At 39.7% G+C, this 17121-nt stretch overlaps 1 protein-coding gene across 1 annotated transcript; it reads right to left on the bottom strand.

Moving 5' to 3' along the window:
- Positions 1 to 1181: 1181 nt before the first annotated feature.
- fgf17 (fibroblast growth factor 17) lies at positions 1182 to 6787 on the bottom strand. Its single transcript, XM_024001686.3, has 5 exons — positions 6248 to 6787; positions 6123 to 6159; positions 5475 to 5652; positions 4635 to 4741; positions 1182 to 1712 (listed from the first exon to the last, which is right to left on the bottom strand). The coding sequence occupies exons 1-5, from the start codon at positions 6277 to 6279 to the stop codon at positions 1422 to 1424; spliced, it is 645 nt and encodes a 214-aa protein (XP_023857454.1). The 5' UTR covers positions 6280 to 6787; the 3' UTR covers positions 1182 to 1421.
- Between the last annotated feature and the right edge of the window lie 10334 nt (positions 6788 to 17121).

Here is a 17121-nt window from a genome sequence, read left to right as displayed (position 1 = left end):
TCAGCAGGCTAATTTAAGCACTATTATGAAAGGATGGTGGGAAAATGTCCCTATAATAGCATTACACAAACCCCAGTATTGGAAATGGATGCTCTTATCTGGCTTTTGATGATGATTGAATAAAAGACAGATGTGAGGGATGAATGGATCAGCACCTCCAGTGGGGTCATTCAGATTGTTGCTTTCATAGGACTACATTGACAAATGGTTTTCCTAAAAAAAGAATCTGTCATCAGGTTGAAAATAGATCAAATGAATATTAAATACACAAAAGATCACATCTCTTGCTATTAATGATAATTAATTGTAATATCCATGTCTTACTTCCTTGCCAAGTTCATTACAAGTGATAATCTCCACAATATTATTGGCCTATTCCTTGATAAAGGGCTTAGTGGCAATATAATTTTTGATCTGTCATAACAGTGTCATAAATCCATGTGATTAATCATTTGGAATCATGACAAGTTCATCCTACACAGAAAATGAATGGCGTTAGGAGTTAGTTTGATTGGTGTTGTTGAATGAAGCATTTACATAATTGTACAAAACAGTAGGGCTAAGCAACAGAATTAGTAGCATGGAATTGAGTAAGTATAATAGGTACGTCTCACTTTGATAGTAAGCAAATGATTTCATATTTCTGACTATAAGTACAGTAGCTAGGCTACATATTGGTAGGTGGATGATTTAAAGCACGTGTCAAACTCCTTCCACAGAGGGCAGAGTGTCTGCAGATTTTTGCTTCACCCTTGTACTTGATTGATGAATTAAAGTCACTAATTAATAAGGAACTCCCCTCACCTGGTTTTCTAGGTCTTAATTAAAAGGAAAAACCAAAAACCCGCAGACATTCGGCACTCCATGGAATGAGTTTGACACCCCTGATTTAAAGAATCATACCTGAGCAATGAATCATGTCTTGGCATAGCTGTTCGTTAGAATGTTATACCACTTGGCTACAGATTCTTATACTGGATTAAAAAATGTATGCACTGGTTGTGCACACTGATCTGTGAAACAAGAACATTACTACTTCCTGTACATTTCTGAAGAGGTTTTCTTAACTTAGAAATCAATTTCAGCACTAGTACCAAGAAAGCAGTCATATCATATGAGAGAGATGATCTAAAGGTAAAATGTTGCATTTGTCACGCTTAAGTTTTGTGATAACCAAGCTGAACATGTTTATTAATGTACCTATCCTCTACCCACTCTGTCACGGGACCAATCTAAAAGCAAAAGAAAACACATACATACACACTGTCATATTAAATATATACATAAATCTCATTTACTCTCTTACATGGGATCATTTTACAACTAAATTACTTTAGACTTTTTCGCATTTTAAGTATCTTCACATATTAAAAACATACAAAAATAAAACTTTCCTCAATAATAGTCCGATTTGTTCTGTACTAGGCAGCAGTCTGTGATTTCCTGTTCCGTTTCGCTCGACGGGTGGGTGGAAAACTGATAAACTCAAATTGTTTGATTCTGTCCATGTTGGGGAAAGGTAGTGGGCCCTTGTGTAGCCTCTTGATGAAATGGACCTCTCTCTGGTTCTCCCTCGTCTTGGAGGCTTTAATGGGCCTCCCTTTCCTGGTGAAAGCCACATACCAACCCTCATACTTGGCATTCTGGAAGGCAGTGTAATTGTTCTCCAGAACAATCTCTGTGAAGATACAATCCCTGCTTCTGCCATCAGGCTGTTGAAAGGATGAGAGAGAGGAAAGACTAAGTCAAATCCAAGTTTATAGGCACATACACAGTTTAGCACCACTACTAGAAGGCATATTAAAACAACATCTGATTAGGCTACTTATACAGTATTTCCCTCTGAACTACACTGCTATCTATTAATTTCCACGCTCCAAACAAAATTGAATACTTCAATATTGTAATGAAACACAGAAAAGACTATTAACAATTACAAACAAATGCAAACAATGTGTACAAGACAAGCCAAATAGTAGCCTACACGACAAGGTCAAACCCATTGTATCTACATTTTGAGACAGTTTCGTTAAAACTCCAATGAAGACACCACATACTGTATCAGTACAGCCAATAAACTAAGAGTAAACTAGGAATAGTGGAGAATGTATTTAAAATAAGTACGAATTATTAGCAGGATATCCAAATCACACAACGATAACTATATTGTCGGAGTTGTGAGAAGTATTAGCAAACTATTCCTCTCCAACCTAAGGTTTTCAGAAGAGAGGAACCACTAGAAAGCTACACCCGTTATCTACATTTATTTAGTCACTAGATTAAACCAGAACCTAATCTTTTAAAATGATGATGACAGATGAAAAAGATCATGCGAGATGAAACCCTTTATTTCTCATGGCAAGCAGACAACACTGAATACATATTTTCTATTTCCATTCAAGAAGTGGAGGGTTGACTCCTGACCAACCACCAAATGGAGTGAGGAGAGTTTCTCCCATGCCTTGAAACTGTAATGCTACATGAAATACAAGTTGGGTTGTCTCTCTGTCACCGACCCTATCCAGGCTAATGAATGACATTACAAATAAGTACCATTATAACACAATATAAGTCACGTATATCTCATATTTTTCTTACTTTTTAACTCTGCATTGTGGGAAAGGGCTCAAAATCGAGCATTTCACGGTAGTCTACTACACCTGTTGTATTTGGCGCATGTGACAAATACAATTTTAGTAAATATACACTACCGTTCAAAAGTTTGGGGTCACTTAGAAATGTCCTTGTTTTTGAAAGAAAAGCACATGTTTTGTCCATTAAAATAGTTCCTCTGTCCAGTGTCTGTGTTATTTTGCCCATCTTAATCTTTGTTATTTATTGGTCAGTCTGAGATATGGCTTTTTCTTTGCAACTCTGCCTAGAAGGCCAGCATCCYGGAGTCGCCTCTTCACTATTGACGTTGAGACTGGTGTTTTGCGGATACTATTTAATGAAGCTACCAGTTGAGGACTTGAAGCATCTGTTTCTCAAACTAGACACTAATGTATTTGTTCTCTTGCTCAGTTGTGCACCAGGGCCTCCCACTCCTCTTTCTATTCTGGTTAGAGCCAGTTTGCGCTGTTCTGTGAAGGGAGTAGTACACAGCGTTGTACGAGATCTTCAGTTTCTTGGCAATTTCTCGCATGGAATAGCCTTAATTTCTCAGAACAAGAATAGACTGATGAGTTTCAGAAGAATGTTTTTTGTTTCTGGTCATTTTGAGCCTGTAATCGAACCCACAAATGCTGATGCTCCAGATACTCAACTAGTCAAAAGAAGGCCAGTTTTATTGCTTCTTTAATCAGAACAACAGTTTTCAGCTGTGCTAGCATAATTGCAAAAGGATTTTCTAATGATCAGTTAGCCTTTTAAAATTATAAACTTGGATTAGCTAACACAACGTGCCATTGGAGTGATGGTTACCACACAGGAGTGATGGTTACTGATAATTGGCCTCTGTACACCTATATAGATATTCCATTACAAATCAGCCGTTTCCAGCTACAATAGTCATTTACAACATTAACAATGTCTACACTGTATTTCTGATCAATTTGATGTTATTTTAATGGACAAAAAAATGTGTTTTTCTTTCAAAAACAAGGACATTTCTAAGTGACCCCAAACTTTTGAATGGTAGTGTACATCAGTTTTATTGCAGTTTCTCTGTTTAGCGAACCAAACTCTTTAAATTATTTTCTATTTGTTTATTTACAATAACAAATATAATGAACACTGGTCTCAGACGATCCTGCAGGTGAATATAAACGCAACATGTAAAGTGTTGGTCCCATGTTTCATGAGCTGAAATAAAAGATCCCAGAAATGTTCCATGYGCACAAAAAGCTTATTTCTCTCAAATTTGTGCATTTGTGCACACATTTGTTTACATCCCTGTTAGTGAGCATTTCTCCTTTGCCAAGATAATCCATCCACCTGACAAGCGTGGCATATCAAGAAGCTGATTAAACAGCATGATCATTACACAAGTGCACCTTGTGCTGGGGACAATAAAAAGCCACTCTACAATGTGCAGTTTTGTCACACATGTTGCCACAGATATCTCAAGTTTTGAGGGAGTGTGGCATGCTGACTGCAGGAATGTCCACCAGAGCTGTTGCCAGAGAATTTTAGATTAATTTCTTGACCATAAGCTGCCTCCAACATCGTTTTAGAGAATTTGGCAGTACGTCCAACCGGCCTCACAACCGCAAACCACGTGTAACCACGCCAGCCCAGGGCCTCCACATCCTGCTTTATTCACCTGCGGGATCGTCTGAGACCAGCCACCCGGACAGCTGATGAAACTGAGGAGTATTTCTGTCCATAATAAAGCCCTTTTGTGGGGAAAACCTCATTCTGATTGGCTGGGCCTGGCTCCCCAGTGGGTGGGCCTATGCCCTCCCAAACCCATCCATGGCTGCACCCCTGCCCAATTGTGATATCCATAGATTTGAGCCTAATGAGTTTATTTCAATTGACTGATTTCCTAATATGAACTATAAGTCAGTAAACTTGTTGAAATTGTTGCCTGTTGCGTTTATATTTTTGTTCATTATACATAATGACCAACTAGGAAACAAGCACGCTGGAATTCTTACAACTTTGAAAGTGATGTGGATTTGATATCATACCTTTCCAACCAGTTTCCCCTTCCGGTTCATACAGAGGTAGCGTCCACTCTCTGCCCCTTTGATCCGAACCCGACTGCCAAAGGTGTCAGTCTCTACAAAGAGACGTGCTACAACATCCACACAAATATCCACATGAAAATGGTGTGATAAATCCACTAGGCCTATGTAAATTCACTACATAACAAGTGTATTTTGGACACTCCCTATATCATATTCAAAATCCTTTATGCAAGTGGAATAATACAAACCTGTATAACGCCAAAAATAAACTGTCTGCCATCTATTGGCCTACAAAAAAAAATATTATGCAAAAGGAGATCCTAAAATTAACTGACATTCACTGGAGAGAGACCATCACAACAGCCTATGTGAGATATTATGTGTTTCAGGTTTGAGACACATTAACAAACCATTGCGCTGATTAATTAAGTGTTATCATTAATCATGTTTGAAGACAAAAGTAATGGAAGTGGAATACAACAAATCCCAATTGCAGTTGTCCTATGGGTCAATTGATTTACCCCCTGGTTAATTAGGTTTAACAACTGGAATGTGTATTGGACCAGGACAAAAGACTTGGCCTGATTCGCCAGACAAGGGTTTAGATACAGTAGGCAGGCTAAATGAACATACAGCCCCACAGAGGGTCGGGCCAGCAATAGGTGGGCAAGTAGCCTAGGCTAGCCCTGCACACCTCTTCATAGACAGACAGCTCATTACAAATGCAGTCCTCATTAAAAACCATTAATAAGACTTTAGACTTGTATGCATGGGTCCGACTGGTTGAAAACAGATACTTTGCCCAAATGCAGCCACCATTGTGTCATGGGAAGAACTTACCGTAATTGTTGCCGTCCTCAGCAGTAGCGGCGACCCTCTTGCCCTGTATCTGGACGTGCTTCCCGCTGGTCCGGCTGTATAGTTGATAAACCCTGACCTGTCGCCGGCTAAGCTGGTCCGTCATTGCGCCCTGCTCCATCACATACTGGTTAAAATTAGGAGACGGGTGATTCTCCCCCTTTTTATGCAAAAGGGAAACATAAAATCACATATAGAATTTTCTTCTAACCTCTATTTTTTTTCTAAAATAAACCAACCACCGCCTGAGAGCCTCACTGAATAAAAGTAACATGGTGATATTTTGGTTGATTTCACATCACCTAAACCAAATGTTAATCAAAACTAGACTTTGAACTGCTGACGTCTGTGCCCAGTGGGAGATGCCTATATATTTTTATCTATTTAACTAGGCAAGTCTGTTAAGAACAAATTCTTATTTGCAATGACGGCCTAGGAACAGTGRGCTAACTGCCTTGTTCAGGGGCAGAAAGACAGATTGGTACCTTGACAGCTCGGGGATTCGATTTAGCAACCTTTCGGTTATTGGCCCAATGGTCTAACCACTAGGCTACCTGCCGCCCCAAACTGTCTATACAATCTGCGAGGAATCAATCTGCAATCTGTGAGGAACTATGGAAGAGGGTTTACCTGAGCATGGCACCACAACACGAAGAAATGAAAAGATCTGCAAAATAAAATCACAATAAATAAAACATTATCACCAACAATGTAATCTGTTTTGATAAGAATGTTTCAAATGGTAGTCTTCTTACATGTAAATACAGCGCTGATTTATTCCATACATTCTTTCATCCAATCGCAAATGTTTTTCTTCACAGAGAGCAAGTAGCCTAATATTCCCAACGGATCCAAAATAATCCAAGAGTTCCCTCGCATCCGCTTGACCTGTCCACTCCGTGTCTCTTGTTAGTTTGTGAGTTTTATTCCATTCACACACCAACTTTCAGATGTGAAACACCTTCTTCATAAATTCATATGAGAAACACATCATGGTACGCATATGGGGAAAATCATATACTCCAGTTACTGCATGTGTGTTGAAGTGTGAAAGTCTTCCTGAGAGTATCCAAAAAGTTTGCAACCAAGAGAGTCACCGAGATCCATCATACATTTTAGAGTCAAACTTCCAAAGTCCACAGGAAAAACTATTAGTTATTGCCATTTGGATGTTTATTTCAAGGGAAGAAAAGTGTCACTCATAGGTACTGTATCGCAATGTAGCCACGATATAGCCCCAAGTAATTACACGTTTAAAAAGCCCTCTTACTCAGCGCGTCTTGGCCTCTTGCTGGGCAGTGGTTAAATGTTGAAAGGCAGGTCCCTCCCACGAGTTGGGAGTTGGAGGTTTTGTATTGTGGGTGGGCAGGGCACAGTTGACTGTAAAGTGGAAAAAATTGGGGCAAAAGGTTTTGTAGTTCCCTGGTGCAGATGGTAATGAATGTACTTTGGGTATGTTTTACGCACAATATTACGCATATTATTAGCCTACGCAATTAACGACAAATGAACCAACATTCAGTATGCATATCAGCATGAACTTCGTATGTTTGTATAATTTTATGAAATACACAAGAGATAAAAAGACTGATTGGGTTACAAGAAAAGCTTTAATTTAACCCTACATCTTGTTTTTCATCTCTCTCGTGACGGATATAAATGCGTTTTATCAACTATGTTATAATGCATTGAGATCATAATTAATCACGGTATTCATAAGTGAGTAGCCTAATGTCACTTGGAGGGGTGTGGCAATGATGTGCCAAACACTCCATCGCTTTTCCATTCCAGCAGTTTACTGCTCACACGTTCAGCTAATGTGTAAAACAAATCATTTTAACAATAGGCTGTTTCGTCATGATGCAACGGTAGTCTGGTGAGATAAGCCTATGTGTAGTAGCCTAATCAACGTCACTAATTGATGACTAACTGATGTTAACAGGATTCTTATTTTTCGCTGGTTAAACTGGCATTCATTGAATTAAGGTCTATTTTTGTCTAGGCCTTCACCAGTGTCAAAGTCGTCATCGAGGTTATGGTGATGTCTCTGAGAGACTTTGATAATTGCACAATTTATTGTTTCAGTGCAATGCATGAGTTGTAATTAATGTTATATAAAATTATATTAGAATTTCTTTATTTCTTTAGTTACACTGATATCCAATACAGCACATTAACTACAAATATTCTTATACCTAGTAGCACAGATTGCCAGAGACGAGTTTCACAATTGGAAAACCTTGCACTGTTATAGTTTAAATAAAATGTTCTACATTAAAGGGTACATTCAAACACAACATTGTGTAATGTGGGCTCTGTGCAAGAATTTAGCAAGTCCCAGTGTTTACATCGTCCACCGCTCACATCACTGGCCCTCTGTTCAGCCAGAAGTTAAGCATCTCTGACAAGTTGTAGCAACAGCAGTTAAGCATCTCTGACAACTCATTCTGCTGAATGTGTGACAGGCATTGGTAGCCACTGACAGACTTCGTAGCAGTTGATTCCACTTGCTTGGGCTTAGGTTAATGTCACTTCTTAAAAGTGGTCAGTCAGTCCATCCATCAAGTTGCGTTGCCCAAGCTGTAGTCTCTGACATAATCCAACAACAAACAACGTTTTTTTGTGTAAAAAAAACAAAAAAACTAAGTTGCAGACAAGCAAGGTAACATTCATGATTTGAGAGTAAGGAAACATTCTCCAAACACATTTGTATGTATACATATAGATGCATATACAGCAATACAAAAATAAACCACMATTTCTTATGCAGCAGTAATAGACATCACATCACCTGGAAAATCTATTTGCTTCTTCAAAGAATGTTTGTCAGGCATCTGTTGATATTTGATCCTGTCTTCAGCTTAGTCTTCTTGTAAAATTCAAATATACACTTTTTAAAGAATCTGACAGGTGTGGCATATCAAGAAGCTGATTAAACAGTATGATCATTATACAGGTGCACCTTGTGCACCACCACTAGTCCACCCCACCCATTGACTTTTCACGCATAAAATGCACATTTTCGGATGCTCATCACAAGTAGTTTTGAAGACATTGCCATCCTTAATGTTTCATGTCTCTAGTATTTTCTATTTATATACTAGTATAGTGGGTGATGAATATGACTGTGGTTCAAAAGGGTTATTACATACTGCTATACGTAGAAACACGGCAGCGTGGGATGTTTAGCTCAATTTTAGGAGCTAACTAGCAGAAATTTGGGGAGTGGCTGAAGGGAGAGAGAGCTTTTGCAGTAGCTAGCCTCATCACTGTGGAATTCATCTCCAGCAGGCTGCCTTGCTCTGGTGTCAGCAATATTTTTTGGGAGTGGGATGTATAATGAAAAAAAGAGAAGTGGCTTCATGAAATGCCGCTCGTCTACCCCCCCCAACACACACCCCCACTTCAGTTTACAAAGTGACGGTGAGATCTGAGGCCTTGCAACCTGATCTTATTTATTCATGTCTCCACTGGCTTTACTGGCGCTAAAGCTGTGATGGAAATAACCAGACTTTCACTGAAAAGCAGGCACCTACAGCCACCCACAGAAAAGGTACAGAATTCTTTGAACCTCAGGAGAGAGAGAGAGGGGGGTGACTTTTTAAAAAGACTTGGGTGGAACGGCAGAAACCCATGACAGGTGGGCAGATAGATCTGACTCAAGTGTCATGCTTCAATGTGAAACTGATCATATGTGATTGTAAATGTATAGACACACCCATTTTTAAACAGAGACCACCGTAGAGCATAACTTGTCTCCCAAAATCGGACAAATCAGATGTGAAAACGTTATTCCTCGTCATGCAATGACCATGTTTTCTACCTACCTCAAATCAATTCATGTTTTGCTACCAGCTGATCAAAGGCTGCCTGCATAAAGTTATGGACAGCTTTAAACCCTCACTATACAGTATCACTACATGTAATTACTTATTATTTTGAGTAACTTCGTCAACACATGACAATCTTGATCCAGTATAGTTCAGAGCTACTGTACCTCCAGTAACAAGTGAAAGGACGATTGGTGGTCTCCCAACAGCTCCAACTACATCGTAAAGATCTCCACCATAAAGAACAACTGGACACTCTTTTCTGACCCTGCAAAAATAGAGGCAAAGGTTTAGAAAGTGGGTGGTCCTCTTTATGAATGATAAAAACTCAGATTGTTTCAGAAGATGAGCTTGGAGAATATCTGTGGATTGCCACTGTGGATGCTTGCACAGCAGTGGAGCACCTCCACTCATGCCACCCAAACCCCTGCTATAAGGTCACTCCGCAGTGCTCTGATAAGAGGACTCCATAGACTTATAGGAGGGCTCTCGCCATTGCGCTGGTTGTCCATCGCCTGTATGACAGAACATACATACTTGCCTCTTATAGAATGTTCTGTTAGTGAGGACTTTTTCTAGAGCTGTCATACTCAGACGTGAGAGATAAATGATGAGACATTTGTCAAAATGTATCAACATTTTACTAACGTAATTAACTTTAATCTAATTCCATTAATCCTATGTTTTTATTTATACATGTAGTGTGTGCTCAAAATGTACAGATTTGTGGATATTAGAAAGGCCTCTGACCCCTACGTATACCCCAACCATTTGCAAGCTGACCATTTGAGCTTGCCAAATTTGACACAGCTGACACAGGCAATAAATTTGAACTAGTTTCCCCACCCCCTTTATCTGTAATGAGCCTTGGCCTACAACCCTTCGCACACACACACGCGCACACACGCGCACACAGAATTTGAATGGGTCCACAGTTATTGCCAGCACATCAAAATATGATGTATGCTGCTATATTAGAGTAAGTGCATTTGCTAGTATTGGAAGACACAGTACAGGCCTAGTCAAAACACCATATAATAAAAATATACAGTACCAGTCAAAAGTTTGGACACACCTACTCATTCAAGGGTTTTTCTTAATTTTTATTATTTTCTACATTGTAGAATAATTGTGAAGATATCAGAAGTATGAAATAAAACATATGGAATCATGTAGTAACCAAAAAAGTGTTAAACAAATCAAAATATATTTTGTATTTGGGATTCTTAAAAGTAGCAACCCTTTGCCTTGATGACAGCTTTACACACTCTTGGCATTCTCTCAACCAGCTTCATGACCTGGTAGTCACCTGGAATGCATTTCAATTAACAGGTTTGCCTTGTTAAAAGTTAATTTGTGGAATTTATTTCCTTCCTAGTGCGTTTCAGCCAATCAGTTGTGTTGTGACAAGATAGGGGTGGTATACAGAAGATAGCCGTATTTGGTAAAAGACCAAGTCCATATTATGGCAAGAACAGCTCAAATAAGCAAAGAGAAACGAGAAGTCCATCATTACTTTAAGACATGAAGGTCAGTCAATGCGAATCATTTCAAGAACTTTGAAAGTTTATTCAAGTGCAGTCGCAAAAACCATCAAGTGCTAAGATGAAACTGGCTCTCATGAGGACCGTGACAGGAAAGGAAGACCCAGAGTTACCTCTGCTGCAGAGGATACGTTCATTAGAGTTACCAGCCTCAGAAATTGCAGCCCAAATAAATGCTTCACAGAGTTCAAGTAACAGACACATCAACTGTTCAGAGGAGACGTGTGAATCAGGCCTTCATGGTCGAATTGCTGCAAAGAAACCACTACTAAAGGAGACAAATAAGAAGAAGAGACTTGCTTGGGCCAAGAAACACGAGCAATGGACATTAGAATGGTGGAAGTCGTTTGGTCTGATGAGTCCAAATTTGAAATTTTTGGTTCCAACCGCTGTGTCTTTGTGAGACGCAGAGTAGGGGAACGGATGATCTCCACATGTGTGGTTCCCACCGTGAAGCATGGGGGAGGAGGTGTGATGGTGTGGCGGTGCTTTTCTGGTGACACTGTCAGTGATTTATTTAGAATTCAAGGCACACTTAACCAGCATGGCTACCACAGAATTCTGCAGCGATACACCATCCCATCTGGTTTGTGCTTAGTGGGACTATCATTTGTTTTTTAACAAGACAGTGACCCAACACACCTCCAGGCTGTGTAAAGGCTATTTGACCAAGAAGGAGAGTGATGGAGTGCTGCATCAGATGAACTGGCCTCCACAATCACCTGACCTCAACCCAATAGAGATGGCTTGGGATGAGTTGGACCACAGAGTGAAGGAAAAGCAGCCAACAAGTGATTAAGACTGTTGGAAAAACATTCCAGGTGAAGCTGGTTGAGAGAATGCCAAGAGTGTGCAAAGCTGAATCAAGGCAAAGGGTGGCTACTTTGAAACATCTAAAATCTAAAATATATTTTGATTTGTTTAACACTTTTTTGGTTACTACATGATTCCATATATTTTATTTAATCGTTTTGATGTCTTCACTATAATTCTACAATGTACAAAATAGTAAAAATGAAGAAAAACCCTTGAATGAGTAGGTGTTTCCAAACTTTTGACTGGTACTGTATATATATCTAAAATGGGATGCTCAACAGGTGAAACCCGAGTTGTTGATCCACGATTAACACCCACCATTTGCAGACAGGGTTTGACTGCTTCATCTGACAAGATCAAGAAGCTGGTAACATGTCAGGCTTCAAAACTAATAGAGTGACTCAGACAAGAGCGATTCACAGAGAGGCAATGAAAATAGCCGGACACTGTCCAATTCCAATGGCTGGAATCAGACAGGCCTGCCGAGGACGTCAGAGCATCTGTGTTATTTTTAAGGAGCAAAATGTCACAGAGCAATGAACATGCTCAAGGCACATGTGTAACAGGGTTAGGCACAAGGTCACGTTGAAGCCCTATCACTTTCTGAAGATAGTCACTGTTGTTAATGTGGCATAGATCAAGTGCTTTGAAGGTCCAACATTTAGAAAAAGGACAACATTAAGGAACATTTGATGAAGTTACTGCCAACACAGTATTGGTAGCAGCTGTTCCAATACCTTCATAAAAATGTCCTTGTTTGAAAATTGCATTCATTTTTACGGAGATACTTTGAGTCTGTCCCTCAGTCTTTGACAGTCATAGACAGTATTTATGAATCGTTGGAGAAATTCAGGAAAATCATGAGTCATTAAAAATAAAAATGATCAAATGTATTATTCAACAGTTTTTTTCAGGCTCAGCAGAGCAAATCCCAGACTCCTCACGTCTCACGTGGCAGTAAGAAAACGGAGACGAGAGACTTCGGAGACGAGAGACTGCAGAAAAACAACATGCAAACAATGTGACCTCTAAACACTGGCATTAGGAAAAATAGCCATTTATTAGAAATTATTTATGCATCCAGGAACAGGTGACCTCCTGATCCCCAAGGACACATTAGGCCATTATGTTTGACTGGTTTGGGGTTTCAAGGACTCACTGAAAGGCCTTTTTAAGATTTATTTTATCTTCAGTTGACAGCAAAGACTTCAGGCATATGCCACTGATGTCACTGGGCCAACACTGAATTGCTGAGTATATTCCCTGAGAAATTTTGTAGGGGGATCTTTTAGAAATCCTCCTTGTTGTAGCAGAGGAAGGATAGAACACTAGTATACATGTATCATAGGTAGTTGATTCCTTTAACAATATAACATTATAATATAAATGTTGTTTTCAAAGTAAACCATGTCCTTTGTTTTAAAACTTCTCTAGGATAGGGGGCAGCATTTTCACTTTTGGATAAATAGCGTGCCCAATTTCAACTTCCTTCTACTCATCCCCAGAATATAAGATATGCATATTATTAGTAGATGTGGATAGAAAACACTCTGAAGTTTCTAAAACTGTTTGAATCATGTCTGTAAGTATAACAGAACTTATGTAGCAGGCAAAACCCCGAGGACTAACCATACATTTCTTCTTTTTTTTTAGGTCACTGTCTGTTCAATGAGGTTTCATTGGGATACTGGATTTCTAATCACGCTGTTTTCAGTTCCTACCACTTCCACTGGATGTCACCAGTCTTTGGAAATAGGTTGAGGTTATTCCTTTGTGCAATGAAGAAGTAAGGTCATCTGGAAACAKTGTAACGTCATGTGTACTGTTTGAGAGTTGCGCAAGACTCGAAAAGTAGCGTTAGTTTGTTGATCTCCTGTATTGAAAACAGATAGACCCGTCTTCAATTTGATCGATTATTAACGTTTACAAATACCTTAAGTTGTATTACAAAAGTAGTTTGAAATGTTTTGGCAAAGTTTAGAGGTAATTTTTKAGATATTTTGTAGTGACGTTGTGCAAATTGGAAGCTGTTTTTTTCTGGATCAAACGTGCCAAATAAATGGACAATTTGGATATATATGGACGGAATTAATCGAACAAAAGGACCATTTGTGATGTTTATTGGACATATTGGAGTGCCAACAAAAGAATCACGTCAAAGGTAAGGCATGATTTATATTTTATTTCTGCGTTTTGTGTCGTGCCTGCAGTGTTGAAATATGCTACTCTCTTTGTTTACTGTTGTGCTATCATCAGATAATAGCATCTTATGCTTTCGCCGAAAAGCCTTTTTGAAATCTGACATGTTGGCTGGATTCACAACGAGTGTAGCTTTAATTTGGTATCTTACATGTGTGATTTAATGAAAGTTTGATTTTATATCATTTTTTTGAATTTGGCGCTCTACATTTTCCCTGGCTATTGGCCATATCCCAGAGAGGTTTAATTAAAAGCAGGAGAATACTTAATTATGATGAAAATATTTCATCTTTGAGAGGGATCAACTGCTGATGATATACATTTCCCTCTAGTTGATGAGGCACAACACCAATCCTCAAGGACTGTAGTCCTGCTGGGTCACCCCAGCCACTATTGGATACATTGTCACGAATTGACTGTAGTACACACATGGTTGCCTAGCTGCAAATAAGACCCTAGGAAGCATAAACGTCAACTGACAGCAGCAATAACCCCTGAGGACCTGACCAGTGCAACCCTGCTCTAGCCCCTCAACAACATGTCATTTAATATTGTACATTTTAATGTTGAAATAGTGCTAATAACGCAATGAAAATGTGCAAAAAATTGATTCTGAGTTATAGGTGAACATTCACCGTATTGGTTTTTGTACCTTGTGCAAATTATAAGCAAAACATGCATCTGCTTTTTTGACATCATGATTTGTGAACTTGTTGATACATTCCAAACAGCCGGGGCAAAATAACATGGGGGGAGTGTTGAATATTGCACCCCTGGATACAGTTTAGCAAAGCTGTCAGTCATCTCCCAGTGATTGCATAAAATGTTTTGTGTGTCTCAACAACTTCCTGTACAGAACAGGACATACTGTACGTGTAGTAAGTCACTCGATCTAGTGTCAGTCTATCAAAAATAAGATTTGATTGCAATTTGATTGAAACTGTTTGCAATTTTATTGAAACTGTTTGCAATTTGATTGAAACTGTTTGCAGATAGACAATCATGACTGATGCATGTTTTAATGTGGAGCATGCTATGATGGTTCACATACAAGTAGAATGACGTCATGAACATGCTTTTCATTGATTTATCAGACTAATTCCGAACATCACATTCTGTAATTATGAATGTGCAAGTATGGGCGAATGACTGAGGTTCCCCGCCTTGCTTTTTTTCCATCTGCTGCCTTGCATCCAAACTGGTTCTGTCTGCTGCCGTGAGCCCTCCAGTAGCTGCCTGACTGTGGGCCCCAACCCCAGCTGGTGTGTGGCTTGGTGGAGTGCTGACTGGGGCTGGAGCAGCTGTCTGCTCCCTCCACCCCCTCCTCCTCTGATCTCCGCTCTGCAGTTCACACCTGATCACCAACGACTGCACTTCACAAAGGAATTTTCTATTTTCTCTCACCCCACCAGCAAGACAAGTGGTGCCCTACAACTCCCTGACTGGCGACACCCAAACCAGGCTGTGACACAACAACACGCTTGGTATTTCAGTCACACTTCCATGACTCAGTTGCCATGGGAGTAGAAGGCTATTCTCTCTCTGTTGGTGTGACTCTAGGCAGTAGACTTAAAAAGCCCATCTACATCAAATAATTGTCTGTGTGTCCGATGAGCAAAGACCCCTCATTATCTCCTACCTCATCACCTCCAATGATCTCTTCCCAGCTTGCAAAACTTATTGAAATGGTGTCATTACAGTCAAGAATTGTGGTTGTAAAATGGTTGTAACGACATTATTTCAACCAGCTGAGTTGAAGCAGTTTAATGTCACAATAGCTGAGGAAATTCAGACCATATCTGACACTGACCCCTGAAATATCCCTGTCTAGAGGTCACATGTCATCCCACTGGTCACTGGCCATGAGAACCAAACTATCCTAGGTCAGCCATGCTGTGTCTTACCTGCCTGTGACCTCTGAAAGGGCTTCCGTTGACCCCCTTCAATCTCTCCTCACATATCTTTACTCTTAGCCCTGTGTCCCTCTCAAAGGCCTCTTCACATCCAATCTAACACTGCATCTCTGAACCCAGGGCAGGCCTGCTTCCCCTGACTGGTCTGTAGTTCTGTGGACGAGTGCTTATAGCCCCCTAGTCAGTCCTCCATCAGTCAGTCACATATTTCACAGACATAATGACAATGTCAAACATCGGCTGGTGACACATGGCCTTAAAGAGGAGTTGAAGGCCGCTGCCAGAATGTGTGTTGGGGGGAGTGTGTGTGGTGGTGCGAGTGTGTCCTTTCATGTCCTTTCAGGCGATAGTTTCAACCTCATTAGTAAAAGTTCAATTGACTTTCATAGTCAAGCTCATTATTGCTCATCATCAGGATTTCTGCATTCAAAGTGAGGGAATACAAATCCTGCACAATATCCCTCCCAAAAGTAAAATCATTACTTAATTATATATATTTATGCATGATTGTAAGATTTCTTATCAAATGTCCAGTTCTTCTGAAGTCTTTACTCAAGCTGGTGAAGTTGAGAGTCGCAGTCATGACAGAAACGGAAAAAAGATTTAAGCAACGTTTTATATCAGAGATTTTTTTTAAATCATTCAGATGGTCTGCTGCTTGGAAAACAGGTCTCAGTAGGCAAAGCAAATCAATAGCTTACAATTCCATTGACAATGTCACACTAAAGTAATGGAAGTAATTGGCTTAACTTTGATGCAGGGGGAGGGTCAGAGGGTCACATAGGGAGCAGCGTAACAGGACACTTCCAAAGACAGCACTTCAACTTTACAAAAACACAAGTGCAGCTCCTGTTTCCACTCACCTGCACAGCCCAGCATCGAGGCCCTGTCTCCCAGCAAGTCACTACAGGACGGACCCCTCAATAAGCTGGGAACACATTTGTCGCTTTCACATAAAAATTTGACACAGAATACCATTAATGAATGTCACAGTTCTTACTGTAGTTCATTAAGACAGGAGTTTTGCATCCCTGTGTCAAAGCACTGTCCATTTACTGTGTTTTTATTTTGCAATCGATGTGTGAAGTATAATGAACGGTAGAAAGTAGAAACACAACCATACCGATCACTTATCACTGGCATTTTGCTGATATCGTTTATTATGATAAGTAGCCTAAACTAGAGAAATGTGAAGTTTGAAATGAAATAAGTTTTCTAATATGGGTGATTGTTATTGGGAAAATTAATGACTACAACCATCAAACTAGTAGTGGTGCACATTAATGTTATAAACGGATATCGTCCTATATCATTATCGCATCAATTC

This window comes from Salvelinus sp. IW2-2015, linkage group LG15, assembly GCF_002910315.2.
Source record: "Salvelinus sp. IW2-2015 linkage group LG15, ASM291031v2, whole genome shotgun sequence".
In the NCBI taxonomy this organism is placed as follows: Eukaryota; Metazoa; Chordata; class Actinopteri; order Salmoniformes; family Salmonidae; genus Salvelinus; species Salvelinus sp. IW2-2015.
The sequence above is the reverse complement of the archived record's forward strand: the minus strand, read 5'-3'. Positions and strand labels throughout refer to the sequence as shown.

Excerpts from the sequence above, each read along its gene's own strand:
- fgf17 (XM_024001686.3), bottom strand. The coding sequence starts at position 6,279 with ATGTATGGAATAAATCAGCGCTGTATTTACAT. Across the intron at positions 5,653-6,122 it reads TGTTGTGGTGCCATGCTCAG|GGGGAGAATCACCCGTCTCC; the intron begins GTAAACCCTCTT and ends TTGCATAAAAAG. Across the intron at positions 1,713-4,634 it reads AGGGGAAACTGGTTGGAAAG|CCTGATGGCAGAAGCAGGGA; the intron begins GTATGATATCAA and ends TCCTTTCAACAG.